The sequence below is a fragment of the Harpia harpyja genome, chromosome 4 (genome assembly GCF_026419915.1).
Source record: "Harpia harpyja isolate bHarHar1 chromosome 4, bHarHar1 primary haplotype, whole genome shotgun sequence".
In the NCBI taxonomy this organism is placed as follows: Eukaryota; Metazoa; Chordata; class Aves; order Accipitriformes; family Accipitridae; genus Harpia; species Harpia harpyja.
In genome coordinates, this window is record NC_068943.1 from 44,932,092 (window position 1) to 44,949,486 (window position 17,395).

General features: G+C 41.8%; 1 protein-coding gene across 2 annotated transcripts; it reads right to left on the reverse strand.

The window, feature by feature from the left end:
- Positions 1-374: 374 nt before the first annotated feature.
- Positions 375-17,075, reverse strand: POU2AF1 (POU class 2 homeobox associating factor 1). 2 transcript variants are annotated; one of them, XM_052786559.1, is made up of 6 exons: positions 16,960-17,075; positions 5,180-5,307; positions 4,417-4,459; positions 4,055-4,326; positions 2,359-2,630; positions 375-1,430 (listed from the first exon to the last, which is right to left on the reverse strand). In XM_052786559.1, exons 1-6 carry the CDS (start codon positions 16,973-16,975, stop codon positions 1,415-1,417), a joined length of 747 nt encoding a protein of 248 aa, XP_052642519.1. In that variant the 5' UTR covers positions 16,976-17,075; the 3' UTR covers positions 375-1,414. The 2 variants fall into 2 exon arrangements, with proteins under 2 accessions (XP_052642519.1, XP_052642518.1); XM_052786558.1 differs by having other exon boundaries at positions 375-2,630.
- Between the last annotated feature and the right edge of the window lie 320 nt (positions 17,076-17,395).

Genomic DNA, 17,395 nt, shown 5'->3' on the forward strand with positions numbered 1-17,395 from the left:
TTTATGGCTAGTCTGATTTTCAGTCAAGCTCAGCATTAGCTGTGGCTGCACACCCACACATCCCCAGGGATGCCAATAGAGGATAATAGTGATTGAACTAACATCTGAACTGCAGGAGTGCTTCTGTGAGTAAGGACTGCTGAGTAAACAGTGCCTCCTGGCCATATTTGGATCATGGAGTTTCTCCTTAGTCTGCATTAATGTGCAAAATTTGCAGAAAGCCTAACAGCTAATCTGTGGTTCTAGCCTGTACATATGTTATTGAACTAATTGTTTGCTACACCAATGCTGGGTTACCCTTTTGGATAGGAAATAAAACACTCTAGGCATATGAAAGTTACTGTAGATCTTTATTGAAAAAGATTTTTTTCTTTTTCTAACCAGAACAACCCAGAAAGAAATTCTGAAACAGTTCATCATTGTTTTATATTCACACACAGAATTTACATACATTGGAGTGACATAAATTTAAAAGCAATCTTAGCAACCACAGGCTTGATTCACAACTGCATTATCCCAGTTTTACCTACTGATTGTCTTTGTACTTATAAAACTGGAGTAAGCAGTGGTGAACTAAGCTCCTTCTAATTAATTTCTTTGCTGGGTTTTTCTGCAAATGTAAGCCACTAATTTCAATGCACCTGAACTACTGCTATTTTCAAACAACTTTATGATCACTTACATGATCTATTGCTTATGTCTTCCAGATTTGTCAACTTTAAATAACAAAATATGCTTTGAAAGTCCTCAAGACTTTCAACCTGAGCTTGCAAACCTCACTCAGGCATAAACTGTAAGGTCACTTGAAATATTGCCTGGGTGGCAACTGGAGTGCTGGACACCAGGTAATAAACAGTGCAATAAATTATTTCGCAGTTAGTCTCGCAAATACTAAAATCACCTAAGGATCCTGGGCTTTAGAAAGCAGAAAAACCCAGAGAAATTGTGTTCACCAGCCAAGAGTCCCTTGTTGATTAAGAAAACAATAAACAGAGTTAGAAGGGGATATATGTCCTGCAAATATATTTGCCTGTGGCGTGGCACTCCTGAACATCAACAACAACATTTACAGTTGCATCAGAGGAAAAAGTAAAGCTACTCATTCTGCAGGAAAGAAAAACAGAAAGCTATAAAGAAAATGTGTGCACCTGTGGCCCTGGGAGACTACAGCACAGAGAAACTTTCCATAGCAGTAAGGCACAAGAGAAGTCACTAAGGTTCCCTGGCTCAGCACAACATCACCGACTTCACACTCAAATGCTAAAGAACAAACGAAAGTATTGCCGGCTAATAGTAATGCCATGAATTCCTTCTTAGATTGAAGTCCAGATTTTGGAAGACCCTGTCTTCTCAATGATCTCCTGATATAGGGCCATGTCTTGCAATCCTGACTCAGGCAAAACTCCCGGTGACTTCAGTGGGACCAGGATCTGTCCATTGGTAGAACATGCAGCATTACCAGCCAGCCACAAAGTCAGCCCCCCCATCTCAAAGATGGATATTTTAGAGTCCAAAAACATTCTGCAGCTGAAAGACCATGATTCCAACCCACCGTCCCACACCTACATGGCTGTCTTCCAATGGCAGACAAGGTGAGACCTTCAAGTTACACCTTTGTGTGAACTCAAACGTTTCATCTAGGCTACTTTGTGTTGCTCTGTAAATAGAGATGTCTGACTGCACTGGCGTTTAGTTCAGCTGTATTGACATTTTGTCTTCAGACTAATGCACCTACCTGTACCAGTAGAACAAAACTACACTTTACATTTTCCTACTTTCCAAAGCAGCAGTTCAATTTAGGAAAGAAAAATGTCAGTTTAGGCCCCAAGAATGTTTTCTAGTGACCTAGATCAGAGAGAGGTTCCTCCATGGACAGGGCAAAGACACACACACAAGGCATTTACACTGAGCTCTGGAAAGCAGTCCTATTGAACTAGGTCTTGCCAATGTTTAGAGGCAAGCGTACCCTCACCAAATGCTACAGTTGGCCATGGCTACACTATAGTATGTCAATTTGAGACCATGCCCTGGGTCTGAGGATGAAAGTCACCTCGTGCTGATGCTGAGCACAAGAACTATGCAGTATCAAAAGCCTGCCTGGGAGAGGTAGCAGGAACTCTAACAGCAGAGAAATCTTGTGCTGGTCCCCAGGACAAAGCAAGTTTCACACAACACACAAGTCATGGTGTGCTAGAGGTGGACACCAAAATCATAAGTAAAGTTCCCACCCCCCAGCCTGCTTTTCCTCTGTACTCAAAACTCACTGTGGTGCCAGGTGGAGTATTGAGTAGGTGAGGATCAGGCCCCAGCTGTGCAACTTAAAGCCCTTCAACAGAGAGAGCATGGTTTAAAACATACGTATCATTGTCTTCATCTTCTAGAAGCAGCTTCTCAATGGGCAGTGTGCCGATGACTCGTCTGGCATCCTCCAGCTCCTGGGGGGCTGGTTCAGGAATGGAGATCGGCAAGGGCACAAACTGTGGCCCAGAAAGCGTGGAAGAAGCTGGCTGGTACTGCAAAGTGGAGGCTGGCAGTGCAGAGAGGGGCTGTGCCCATGGGAAGTATGTGAGAGCTGGCTGCTGATCTGTCACCTCGAGCTGAGGCACTACAGCAGGGGTGGTGCTTCGGGGCTGTTAAAATAGAAAAAAATTAAACAAAGTAAAACAATTGGCCAGGTGAGGCAGAGGGAGGACACAAAACAACAGACTAAGGATGCTCAGTCTCACTTTTAACATCCCTTTTCCTGTCTCTCTGGGTAAAGCATTATACTGAGTGTGACAGTTTTCCCACGCTGGCTCCCATGAGAGTGGTGGCTGTGGGTGTCCCAGGTGCTTGCTGCCAGTAGCTCACACTCATGTCAAGCTCCCTCTAGCTTTCTGTTCCCACTCCCACCCTCATGGTAAGCCCATGAGACAGTTACATCCTGTGCTGAAAACTGCCTTCTTTGATAGCCTCTCTTGCAAGTTGAATGCACAGGCACAACTTTGCTGCCACAAGGCTGAAGGCAGCTTATTCTGGCCTCTGCAACAGTGCATCCTGACCAGACCCTGTCAGCCAAGGCAGAGTCACATTTGAAACAACAGCCCTTCCTCCCCAGTGAAGGCCACAGGCATGGGCCTTTGCTGATTTGGTGTGTCAGTTTCAGCAGCTAAACTGAAACATTAAAAGGAAAATAAGCTGCTTGATTTCAAATGAAACAGAATTCTTTGCTCTTCTCCTCTAAGGAAGAACAAATCATCTTGGGTCAGCCAAACAGATTTTGTTCAGCCTGAAACCAAATATTCAGCTATGTTTACGTGTTATTTTGGACTTGCTCTTCCATCTTTAAACAGCAATTTTTGAGAAATTCATTGCCAAGTCATTCTTCCTGCTTCACCTGGTGGATGCGTTTCCTGGAATCTCATTTACTTTTTTTTTTTTTTTTTAAGTTTGGAATTAAATAGTGAAGGATCCCCTAGATACTGCTTAGATCTCTGGTGGGACTGTCCCCTAAGTACTTGTCCAGACAACAGCATTTATTGACTATAATGTGCATTCACTCAGTGAACTACTTTAATTCTGCTTCCTCAGGTATTCCAAATCCGAGGTCCTCAAGTTGAAAGTGATGACAACAGTAAATGTAACATTCATCATTATTATCCTTGAACTGCAAACAGTATTCTCCTACTGTAAATAACTGTTCATAGGCTTGAACAAACTCAGGGCAATGGCAGCCCTGCTGCTTTCTTGATGAGAGATGACTCATTTCCCAGGACACCAGCAAAGAACAGTGTATGTGTTAATAACACAGAAAATTTGGAGTGCAGAGAGCTAGGGAAATGGCAGCAAAGTATGCCTGATCTCAGTGCAACCACAACTTTTTGTCTTGCTCAAACTATACTAATGTCCAGCACTGTGCAGACAGGGCCAGTGCTAGAACAACTATTTGGTATGGATACAAAGACACACAACATTATAGTAATTAAATTATAAGAATTACATCCGGCATTCCCCATGGCGCTTGCTAGAAGGTGGGGAATTTGCTGTCATTTATACCTAGGTATTTTTGACTTACTGCAAAATTGGTGATCAGTGGTTGAGAAGTATAGGTCAGAACAGATGAAGGTCCAACCAGTGTGTAACTGGGACACATAGGCTGAACATACATATCTGCTGTGTACGGACAGCTGACTGCTTCATGGGACACATAATCAGGGTAAGTGGTCCACTGAGTTAAAGGCTGTAAGGATGTGGGAGAGGGCTGGGAGATCCAGCCAGAACAGAGTGCTCCTTCATCTGTGACAGGCAATGCAGAGGCAGCAACATCCATATCAATGCAAGGCTGGCCTAAAAAACAGGAGAGGATTAAAGCCTAGTTCAGCATAATCTTCCCTGCAGCAGGGCTGACAAACACTTAGAAAGTCAGGGAAACATTACCCATTGGTGAATAGGAAGGAAGTGGCTGATGGGGCAAAACAACCTAGAACAGAGAAAAAAATATCCAGGGATTAACACCATAAGCATTAAATTCAATCCCCTCTGAGAAGCACTGAGGGACAGAGCATATTAGCTATTATCAGCTGATTATCAGCTACTACTTTAATGGCAGTGCCTGAATGTTCCCACCTGCCTCTACAGAAGGGCCAGGAGAACTGAGCCTGGCAGACAGTACACATAACCCCAGCCCTGTTCATGGGCCTAGCCAAAGTCAACATGTCCCTTCAGGTCAAGGAGGCCTTAAACAGTATTTAAACCTTGTGTTGCGGAGGGAATTCCTCTTCAGAGAGGAGCCAGCCAATCTGCTTCCTCCTGGGAGGACAGATAGAGGTGGCCTGAAACTAAGCAGCAGATAGGCAAGGATGGCTCTGGCTGATCTCTTTTTGTGCTCTTGAACAAGCTGCTTAATTTCCAAGCCACTTTCTCTTCCTAGGAGTTAGATCGTGCCAAGTGCAAAGCACTTTCACCCTTCCATTAAGTCAATGGTGACTGAAGGTGGTCACAGCATCCTAAAGGCACTCCACCTAAAGAAAAGATATATTTAATGGTATCTCCAGGTAACACAAGGCTGCACTGCCTTCAAAATGCTTTAGAGATGCAAAAATTTCTTTCACTCCCAAAGTGTTGCCAGCTGGTGCCAGGGCTGGTCAATCATTTAGCTACGGAGGAAGAATTTTTCGCCTGTGTTTGTTTTTTCTCCTACCGTTGTAGCTGCCATTGCACTGGCATTATGAACATTTCCCCGTTTCCTTTTCAATAGCTCCTTCACTGGCTCTTTGACACGGACACCTTGATATGGGCGAGGCTGCGGCTGCTGTTCTGGAGCAGAAGCTGCGAAAAAAAAAGTGCACATGACATTTAATTTCCTTTCCCACCATTCGCACAGAGCCAAAATCCCTATGGCAGCCTGCTTGTCTGTGGGTTGTACTAGTCAATGTGGCTGGAGTCTGGACTCATAAACATTTTCTTCCTTAGCTAATGATGTCTTTTGGCCCATACGTGACATCAGATGGCACAGGCCTTCTCTCTACCTTTGCTGCTTGGATGCTGTGATCACACAGATGGATCACGAGGACAACCTAACCTGAGATGTGTACACCTGCAATTCCCTCCAGCTGTTAAATAGCTGCAGCAATACTGAGAAACTCAGCCCCCTTTATTTGCAAAAAAGCATTCATACATAATTCACAGCACAAGATCTTGCGCAGGTCTCACAGGCAGGATGGTCTGGAAGCCAGAGCTGGCAGTTTCCCTGGCACGCTGGCAGGTGTTTTTATAGTCCTATCAGGCACAGGGTGTAAGAAACATGTTCTGTTGAATAAATAGGCATATTGCTCTAGACATCTATGAAAGCCAGGGAGGATGTAGTACATGGAAAAGGGGTTGCTGCTGTTACGCAGAGCACAATACTCCATTCCTAAAAGCAATGGCTATCAACAGACCTCCATCTCCCTGTGGGGATATATTTTATACACGTGTGAAATCAGAGTAGTAGTGGTGAGCCACACACTCTGAAGGGAGGTAAAAAAGGGTGTCCTTCTTCAAAACTTACCAACTAGGTAGACAAAAAACAAAAATAGAGAGGCAACATACAAAAGTTGGTTTTCCTCAAACTGTCTCTAGACTAAACCTTTCATTCTACTGCCTCCAATGAGGTTTAAATCTGTTAATTGTGGTGTTCTACTTTTTTTTTTCTCTCCTTAATCCCTGAGCCTGAAATTCTGTTTTCTTTAGGCTTCTGACAAAAATAGCATGTTTATTTTATTCCTCCTGACTTCACTTGTGTGTATCTGCTTTATGTTGCTTCAGTGCCACTCAGCTGCAGTGCAGCTATTTACACCCACCTGAAGGACAAATCAGACTGAATACATCCAACAGGCGTATAATACAGATTGGTTAGTAGATATCTAGCCTATGACATAACATAATTGCTGGCCAAGTAGATACATTAAAAAGTATAGATTAGATATTCAAAAGAAATACATTATATTCTGACTTAGATGCAAGCTATAAATGCAATCCAAATTAGAAAAGCATCCTCATCTGGAAAGCCATTTAACTCACGACATGCATACCTCATAGCTTTTGAGAACAAGCATGTATACTTAAGTGCCATCCTGGACCAGAGTCATGTTTCTGTTCCAAACAGAGCTTTGCTCATAGCCTGGCCAGGAGGTTTATAAGTGAGCGAGCTGGGGCATTATATTGACAACACATCTCAGAGCTTATACCCATAAACTCTGAACCATTTTGAAAAGTCAAACTTACGGCCAGCTAAAAAAGCCTATCGCAAAGCCTTGTGACAAGTGAAAGTAGAGGAAGCACAGTTCTTCATAAGGCAATATTATCAACCCATAGTTCACATGAAGTATTTGGAGGCAATTGATAGCAGAAGGAAATCATAGGATATCAAAGCTCAGGGAGGCCTGATATTTGTAAACCCACTGATAGCAGTAGTGGCTACCTGCCCCTTTTTACTGCACTTTCATTTGTAAATATGCTAATTGATAAGTTTCCATTTCTAAAGATCGCAAATGGTCTTTGGCTTTATGAAGTACAGGTGGATATCCAGCTCAAATCTTAAACTTAAAATATTATTCCACCCAGGAAGCATTTTTTCAGATTTACATTCTGTGCTTCACATCACAGAACAAGATGAATCATTTTACTTCTGATCATCTCTCCCAGTTACATGCTATTATATGCATGCACACTCAGATGTTTCTGTTACACCTTTCTGGGGGGAGAAAAACTGAGTCTTAATACAGACATTGTAAGTCAAACTCAAAAAATATTTAACAGAATATAACATTTCTGCTTTAATTTCTTTTTTAAAAAAATGAAGTACTTCCTTCCCTTCAACTTTGCTCTACCATTAACTCTTTCTGCGTCACTACATACCATTTAATCATGAAATCTTGATTGGTCATTATAAATACTTTTAGTACCAGACAGCACTACATTTATGTATTGAACTGTTGTCTTTGTTACCTTTATGGATATTGGGAAAATACTTTGCTTTAAAATAGTAGCTGAAGAAAAGATGATTTTTCAGCCTTTGCCTGATCTACCTTTGCTTTCTGTGGACATTCTTTGTGGGACTTTGAAGTGGGTTACTTGCATTCTCATGAATCCTGTGGCTTTGGAAATGCAGTTAACAAAGAAAATTAAGGTCACTTTAATTCTGCATACAAGCATCCACAAGGGCTTTTAATACAGTTCACATTTTGCTTTTTAAATTTAATTGTTATTAATTTATCTGAGTGCAAACAATAGACAATGCTAAAAAGTGCTGTAGTATGAACTGTACTGAGAACTCTGAAAAGGAGCTGAATACTAGGCAGGAGGTCTGAAATAAAGACCATCACAAAGGTGCTTGCTTGGTCTTATAAGTGATTTATTTACATTTGGAAATTATTTATTTGTACTTTACCGAAAAGCTCATCAGAGTCAGACATTGCTGCTGTTCTTTATGCTGCATGAAAACATCAACTCTGCCAAAGCAGATACGAGCTCTGCTATAGATTGCATGAGAGGCAGAACTGTACCTCTTGGGTAGTATCTTATCCCTGAGTCATCACACCGATTTCAAAGGGCGTCCTTGCAGAATTAGGGTGGGGAAGGATGGCAGTTTCTGGCTCCAGGTTTGGGGGATGGGAAAGAAGAAATTTACTGTAAAAGCTGACAAATATACCTATTCAGAGTTTCCGGTGTAAGCAGAGTAACCAAAAAAAAAAACAAAACCCAAAAAAACAAAACCAAAAAAAACCCAACACCAAAGTCTGCAGAACATATTTCGGTTCCCCCAAGCTGACCTCCAGAAATAAAAATAATGGTAACACAGCTGCTTTTCCACTGTTCAAGTGTTTACCAAGTCTGAGAATTACAGATGAACCACAGCAAAATGACTTTTGGCTTCAGTGTACAATTCCTCATAAAACAAAAGAAATATGATCCTTTAAAAATAAAAGCATTTTGAGAAACAATGACAATTAAAATATCCTTGTAAAGGAAGTACTTGGATTCAGTAGTCTCTAACTTCTTATACCAGGGTTGTCTTAATAAACTATGAAGGCTGCCTTGGACCTAGTTTCAATTATATTTTTATTTAAGTCATAAGCTGCAAATGCACCGAGGTCTGCATGCCTAAATTCCATTCAAAAAAATAAAAGGAATAGCAGCACATGTGCTCCAGTGTTCAAGTGCCCACTGTGTTCTAGCTTGTCTCATACTGTTCAAGGACCACAGAACAGCCTTATGCTGTTCCTTAATTTGCAACTGCTCTCTGAAGTTGGAGCAGTATGAAGTGTCAGAAATCAAGAAAGAAGAGAAGGAGTCTAATCCAACCAGTAGGAGCTTTGCAATAGTTCCTATGTGTAAATATATTTTAGCTCATTGCAATGCTTTTGTCAGGTTGTCTTACAAATCCATGGTGTGTGTATACGCTCAGACTCCTTTCATCAATGTTATCAATTATTGTATTGTTTGAATGTTTGAAAAGCCTAGCACAAACCTTGAAGACTTTTGAGTAATCTTTCAAAGTGGCTGGATAACACAACAGCTAACGAAAAGCTACCAAATGCAGCAGTCCCACTAGCTCTACCAAGTGACAACAGAAGAAAGCCCATAATGATGTTTGATTCCAGGCCGCTCTGCAACTCAGCCTGAAAGTGTCCAGACTGCACAGACAAGGTTGAAGGTTGCCAGTTTCAGTGGACTCTGGATGAAGATTTGACAACTCCATTAGTGTTGTTGTTAAGGTCAACACACTCATCTCTCTACATTGGTTATCCCTCTGCCAATTGGTTTGTACCTGTTGAGTGTGAGTCCAAGTTGTGCTGAACATAGCAGGCATAGCCAATGGGTCTGAGTAAAAGATCAGACAGGGAAAGCATACCAAGACATTGCCAAACAATTAAACCAAGCAACTTCAAAATCATCTTCCTCTAAATTTTTATTTAACCATTGCTGAAATTGGAGGGAAGATAATGGCAAAACAGCTGTTGGAAGACTACAAGTATTGAAGTGTGACAAGTTTCAGATCACTAAACTTCGTATTAGCACCACTGGCCTTCACACACACATGAACTACAGATCAGTTTAAACCTTCATCCTTCCAAACAAGTCAGAATGATTTCCCATCAGGCCACTTTTCTGTTTGAAATACACTGCTAATCTTTAAGAGTTTGCATGACTGCCTGCCTGCAACAGCAAATGACACACTCGTCACTGTTTCAGAAGATTTACTGTTTCTTTGCTCACACACTGACATGTGATAAGCTTATCAATTGATCAGTGTTAACAGTGTAAATATTTTTCTCTTTTCTTCTTTCACCCCCAGTATAATAAAAAATTTAAAAGAAACACAATAGAAAACTTTTTCTTATTTGCAGTAACACCAAAAAGCAAACAGTAACTTGAATAACAAGAAAAATTTAGATTTCAATTAACAAACTAGTGAGTTTCTGGCTTGGATATTGAAAACCAAATTACATAGGCAGCTGCTGACATTTTTATCACACACAGTGAACTTTGGCTAATAAAAAGAAAAAAGTGGCTTAGCTTTGTATACACTACTTGGATGCTTAGACTCTAATCAGAACCTTTTTACAATAAGATATCAATGCCCATTTAGCAAGGGACTAAATATTTCACCATAGTTGTCTGAATTTTACATTAACTTCAGATACAGAAGCCTTCAAAAATATTTTTTTTAAAGTATTAAAGCCAGTAATATTATTTTGGGTCTGTTGCTGCTTTGGAAATGAATTATGTGATCAGAGCTGACATCAGAACTGAAACAGCTTCTTTTGTGATATTGATAATGTTCCACAGTATATCATGGATCACTGCGAAAAGCACTTTGATAAAATGTAGCTCTTAACAGCTAGGCAGGCAATTCTTCGTATGAGAAGTACTTAATCAGCTTCCCTTGTATTTACATCCAGCCTAGCTAGCCATTCATAGTAGTGGATCAGAAAGGAAAGAGAAGGAAATCTAAGTCCAATTCTTAGCTCTGCCAGGATCCCTGTACAAAGTTGAGGGAAGTGTCACCCAACTGGTAGATCTCCAAAGTTATTCAGCTGCCCAAGGATACGTGCTTTAATAGAACTGACAAAAGCACTTTTCAGTAGTTTTAGAAATCCCTGCAAAGGAGGATCTGGAGTCCTTAGGCAAGTTAGATTCCCCTTGAAAACTCAGAACTTTACAAATCTATACAACCAGGAGAAAAACAGTCCTTATTCCTTTTGGTTTTCTTGTGTTTGTACTGCTCCTAGGACAACAACCTGCCAGTCCCCACAACGGTATTTAGGTGGTGCTGGAAAGGTAGTCCAACTGCAGCCATTCTCATGGCCGCAGCCAGAGCTTGGATGCTTTGACTCTAATCACACCACCAGTACCCATTTATGCAAGGCAGTAAATAGTGTAGTACTTGTTCAGGTCTCTGTGCTCCCTCAAGCAAAGCCATCGAGCCAGGAGGCTTAAAGTGCATTGCAGAATGAGGATTCCCTAGCCATGACCAGAGATGATGATCCCATCCTTATTTGCTGGGTAATTACACTGTTTCCCTCAATATGTTACTAAGAGTGAAAAAACAGAGGGATCTTTCTATGTCTCTGCTTTGTGGTAAGTCCAGGGCACGGAAACAAAGCACTGAAATTCATTTAACTGTCCAAGATCCCAGATAGTAACATGACAGGGAGTCACTCAGGAGAAAGATTCTTCATTTCAACTTCATCCCTAGCCCTCAGCATCCTCCAGAGTGTGTCCCTTTTTTAAACAATCCGACTGATCAGTCAAAAGTGAAACACTCTGAAGTGACCCATCTGCAACTCATGCCCTTGGAAACAAAAATCAATTATTTCTACGAAGATCCATCTTAGCAAGTTGTGTTGGTGGTAACGGGCTTGGGTGGCTAGTAAATACCAGGTCCCTGCCTAAATTGACTAATACAGACCTGACTAATACATTCTCTGGCTGGCTGTGAGAATTAATAACCTGCCATACTGTGCTCAGACACAAAATCATGTGTACAGCATTGCCAAATAAATAACGAAACAGCTCAGAAAATGTTTATCTGATAGGTATTCCATTTGGCTATTGCTTGCTGCATTATCATGTCAATAGCCTTCCCATCTGAAATGGTATGTCTTGAGGCCCCAGGTTTGCACGTCAAGGCCCATTTGAAGGACTGAACATGCAGCTCTTTTTGTGCATCTGACACATCCCAAATCTCCTTCCAGGTGTTACCATTATTTTTTGTATACAACCCTGATGAGGAAAACTGGAGTGGATTATTGTCTATACTGTTTATCGCACTACAGGTGGGTATTTCAATAAAGATTTAGTTAAACGCAAAGCACTAAGCAAACATCTGAGCAGAGAATCTGCTCTACAATAAACAGAAGAACTCAGAGCATGAGCAAAAGAGCCGAGTGATGGTTCATTGCTCAGCATAAGGAAATGAACTCAGGAGGGTTCTGAGCATAATTAAATCAATAGACTAAATATTTCACTTGCTTACCAACAACTCAGTATAGCATTTGACTATGTCTCTTTTGGCTCTCTTACATAGCACTTCAACTACCGAAGTCAGTGAAACATGTTAGTTTGACAGTAGTATATTTCAGAATTATGCACAGTATCTTTATTTTCATGTGTTTATCTACAGTTGTGGAAGATTGCCAGGAATCAAATTAGGCTTGGATTCTAGCAGATCCATGTGCCCTTGTACCCTGCCTGTGCCGTTCGTGGGGGCACAGTATGCTTTTGACTACTGTCCTTTTAGAAAAGGTCCCCTTCACACCTCCAGATGATCTAAACGAGTGGAAGCCAGGAGAGCACCCTGCAGAACCTACATTCTGTTCTGACACAAGGAAGGTATTACAGATTGGCAAACAAAATGTTAACTTTGTATTTTTCCACCTGGATAGAAACAAAATCAAGGGGAGATCTGAAGACACTCAGGGAACAACATGAAAGGCTGGTTAGTAACCCCTGCTGCTTTGATTATTCTAACAAAAAACCAAAACAAAACAAAAAAAAGAGCTTCCAAGTGCCAAATAAGAGTTGGATGCATTGGCCATGTAGCAGTGAGGGCTACTAAAATTTATCTGTTTCAGAACAAGAGAACCTTATTACAAAGGGGAAGCTGAGATAGACAGAAAGTGTCTTAACCATAAGTCTCACCCGCATGTCCTAATTCCTCCCAGCCCATAATACTCTTTCCATTTTAGTAATACAAGCTTTCCATTTAATTGCTTATGTGGTCATTCGTAGAGCCTGACACCTGCTTTGTAAAGCATGGATGGGCTCAACTTTCATACTATCCATCTTTCCCAGTGGGGTTTTACCAAAATTAAAACTCACAAGGTGCAGCATATTGCAGTTTCACCTCTCAGTCTCACTATCTGATACTTTCAGAAAGGCTGTATAGAGCCCCACATCTGTTGTGGGCAGAAAAGGCTTTATGCACTTAAAAAGCATTTGGGAAGAGGTTTTCAAGGGTGCAGATTCACATATCTCAGTTGCATGGGAATCCAAGCAGTCAGTGGAACAGCTAAATAGCTGATTGTCTGCCTTAGGTGCAGAAGTCCCATTGGACTGCAACAGTTGAGTGTCCAAAGCATTTTGACCTAGCCAAAAGCATCACCTAAATGTGAAACTCCTGCAGAATTTCAACCTGCTTGCATACCCTCTCATAGCAGAAACCATTTGCATGAAAGGTATGTTTATTTTGTTTTCAAAATACAACATGAGGTAACTATCTGCATAAAGACACGTAAAAGGAAAGTGGCTGGTGCTGCCCATTAGAAATTTCCCATCCCTGAAGGATTACTGGGCTGCAGAGCAGGCCTGCTTCCATTCAGCAGAATCCTGCCAAAAGCTGGGAAGCCCCGACCAGTCACTTTGCTTCTGCCGTGGGAGGGGATGCTTTCAGGCTGAGACACTCTCTGGGGTTTTGCTGAGCGGAAGCTCTGGGCCCCACTCCTGCAAAGAAGTGCACTGGGCCGTGACCCTGAGGGAACGATTTCCAGTGTGCAGGGCCAGCCATGCGAGACTCCCTGGAGGACAAGAGTCTCTGACCATAGCAGCTGAGGGCAAGGTCTGTTAGTTTTCCTTCTGTTCCTGCAGGCCTTTCTACAGAAGGGTCCCCTGAAGAAGCAGGAAACTGCCCTTTAGAAGGTGCCCATGAGCAATGCCCTCTGATGAAGTCACACCTATTTAAATGAGTTCTTGTGTCACTCTTGGGCTTGGGTTTGGGAGAGTTTTTTGTTCTTTGGTGGAGTTTTGTTGTTGTTGTTGTGTTTTATTTTTATAGGTGGGGAAAACGTATGGAAATGATACCATTCCTTTTGAAACCTCCTATTTAGCTAAAAACCAATTTTAATCCAAGTCAACATATCCTGATGGAAGAGGTTGCCAGGACTTCTATGTAGTCACCTTTCACACAGGCACAGATAGAACAAAAATTTCTGCCTCTGCCTTTGCTTTCAAGCTGGCACTGCGCTTGACTGGAATTGCAAATGCAGCTCTGGCTGGGGAACCAACTCTGTACTGGTCAGGCAGGAATGCCTTGGCATTCAGCATGCCCTTCATTTCCTCTAGCAACACAATGGTACATAACCTACTCATAGCCCCATATACCCTAGTCATCCTGCTGCTTAAGCATGTAAAGTTGGACTTAATAATTGTCTTGTTTTTCAATCCAGTCTCCTCCAGAAACCAGGTCCATACTACAAAATTTGCAAAGAAGCCTTAGGAAATTAAACGCCTGACTCCAGTTGACTTTCACTGGTACTTCAGTTTGTGCCTCCATTTGTCTTCCTTCTGGCTCAGTTATTGCAGCATCCCTGCTCTCTCTGACAGATCCCAAGCAATATAAAAGTGTCTTTTACATATGCCCCAGTACATGGTCGTATGCCTCTCTAGTCTGGTTACTCCATAATACAGCAGCTTAAACCACAGGGAAGTAGTTTACCTGCAGGGTGAGAAATGTCAAACCCTGACATCCGTTCCTGGGAGTGCATGGCTAGATGTCAGCCTAGGTCTCATTCACCTGGGTGTCTGGCAGCACAGTACCACAGGTGTGCAAAACAAAACAGTTGCTCTTGCCAGGATTAGAGCCATCTGTTTCTACACCGAATATGGGATGTTTTGTCCCATACTTGGGGAAAAGCTTCACCCACTCCTCAGAAGCTCCCCACAGACTTATTGCCCATCTATCCAGGATGCCTTTTTGCCAGAATACCTGAGTAACTCAATTTGGTTTTAATTGTACTGAAACTCTCTGCATGGCAGAGGAAAGCTCCTCCCATTTCCTAGGTAGGGAGCAGAGCAGGGCTTTTATGCTCTCACATTAGCCTAAGGCTCATGCAAGCACACACCAAGTTTTCTGGTCACCCATACTGCCTCTGCATCAATTTATACTTTAGAGCAAGCCAATGGCTCGCATGTGGGCACTGGGACATCCACGTGGTCACAGGTGGTTTGAACCAGATGGTGCAGCAAACTTCAGGCCACAGCTGGTCACACTAACAGGAAATACGGGTGCACCAGAGACACCAAATTGAGACTCACAGAGATACTGAGAAGTCTAACTTCCGCTGAAGCCTTTGGGACCTGGCACCTGAATACCTGTACTGACCTGAGCAATCTACCTACAGTCACACAGAGGTCTCCAGTAGAGCAGGCAATTGCACCCAAGCTGCCTGCATCTCAGTCATCAGAATACTCTTCTTGTCTACCTTCAAAGCCAAAGCACATATTTCATTACTGTAATGGTATAGAAAAGAAGCAGGGTTAATAAGATAACAGTTCCGTGTTGGAAAAAGGAACCCTTACCATGAAATGACACAGCAGACAAAGGCAGCAAATGCCAACAGTGAGCACAGACTCAGCCAGGCAGCCACCTACAGAAATTTCCCCTCAGCCCCTTCTGTGTCTTAGTAAACATAACGCCAGGCTGCTCTAGCAACCAGCCCAGGAGTCAGAGAGGAGTCTGGCCACTCCACTGGCTGCTTCATCTGACCTCTGTGAAAAGCAACAGAAGCCAAATTAGGGCAGTTACTATGTCTCATGCAGGCTTTCAAAACAGCCAGGAAACATTGCTATAACGGGAGGCTCAAGGCTTGAGAAGCTCAGGGGGCATGGAGGGACAGGCAGGTATTGGCCAGAAGTTTCTTGCCTAGAAATGATCAACAGGGAATGGCTGACATCAAGATACAGGTTTTGATCTCTTCTCATGCAGGCTTGTAATTCCTGTTTACCTTTGAAAGCACTGCACATGTCAAAGAAAAAAATACCAATTCAGTTACCGATTTTGTTCTACCCAAAACATCAGTTTGTTAGTATTGCTTTGTCATTGCAGACCCCCCTCCGCCCCCAAACAAACCATTAATGGGCTTCTGAGATGGAAGATTAGGTTCAAGATTTGAATCTAATCATCTTGCAGTATGCTCCACATCATATACCTACTGATTCTGAAAACAGCACAAAATAAAGGGGAAACAAGGTGTGTTGCCATAGTGCTCCTGCTTGCTGCTTAATACTTGTCAGACAGATTGAAACATGATTGAATAAGCAGTCAGAGCTTCTTGCTACAGAACGTTACAGTCTACAATATAATTTCACAAATACATATTTGAGCTTCCAAAGTGTTCAACTGAAAAAAAGGAGAAATCCGTAACAGAGAAAACAGACTTACTGCTAATAAGCTCAGAAAGGCATATGCATAGTAAACTAACCTCTGAACAACCTAACCTAAAAGCTATTATATAATCAGAAGATTAATGTTAGTTCCATATCAGATAAGTGACTGGCAGATGTTTAAGAAATTAGCTTCTTCCATTCAGGTGTGTTGTATTATTCCAGGTTAACAGAACAGCATGGTGAAATGCAAAGGATGGCGGCACAGTTGAAAAATGAGCAGCATCTACAGATCCAGAATGAGAATGAAAAACTTGTAAGAAGCAAACACCTACCTGTATTATGATCAGTAAACTATTCGAGCAAAGGTGGGCCAAGAGGAGTGAAATTATCTTGAAAACAAGAAAACTGATTTCCTGTAAAGTCATAACTGTATTGCCCTCAACTGCTTTGTTCCTTATCTTTTTTATTAGTTGAAAAAAGTACATATCAAAAAAGGCAAAGAAATAAGAGTTCTCACAGGTTTCACTTTTAAAAAGGAAAATTTTCTGGTATGTAACCACTGTAACCTTTGATATAATACCTGCATCCTGTTATTGTTTTTATGAATCATAGTCTCCCACTTGATTCATAGTGGTGAATGCCAACAAAGCAGCAATGCCGCCCTGTGTTAATATCCCTCCTGGAAAATTAGCATCATGCCTTATCATTTACCTCTCTTCAGCCATACATCTCTTCGCGAGTACTGTCTCCCATGCTATGCTAATGCTTACTTATTCATTACAATCTTCAGCTTTTATCGCAGTTATGAAAAACAAATCAGAGCTCACTTACATTTTTGCCAGTGCATATTCTGTGTCAGGATGGAGTCTTTTTTTCTCTTTGATGAAGATAGTTTGGCTTTTTAATAGCTAACGTGTGTTTGACTCCTTTACGGGGATGTGACAACTGACTGTCAGGATGTTTCTTTCAGCTTTTTAAAAGACCCATGTTCCCGCTGAACCCTGTGATGTCATCACATCCTCCAACCACAACCACTTCTATATTTTCCCTTGCTCTGTGTTGTTCTTCATGATGCTAAACAGTTCCTCCAAGAGCAGTGAACTCTGGAAGATATTATGCACAAAAAGGCACTCAATATCACTGAAATGTATTTGAACAAACAATCAAACCTGGAACATGCCACTCATGGGGCTTTTACCATAGATTTGCAAAATTAGGTCAAAAGGTTGTACATCAGAAAAAACAGAAGTAGTGTGTAAGATTTTGA

Coding starts and splice junctions, on each gene's coding strand:
- POU2AF1 (XM_052786558.1), bottom strand. Junction 4,460..5,179: donor GTGCAATGGCAGCTACAACG/GTAGGAGAAAAA, acceptor TCTCTGTTCTAG/GTTGTTTTGCCCCATCAGCC. Junction 2,631..4,054: donor CACTGATCACCAATTTTGCA/GTAAGTCAAAAA, acceptor CTATTTTAACAG/CCCCGAAGCACCACCCCTGC.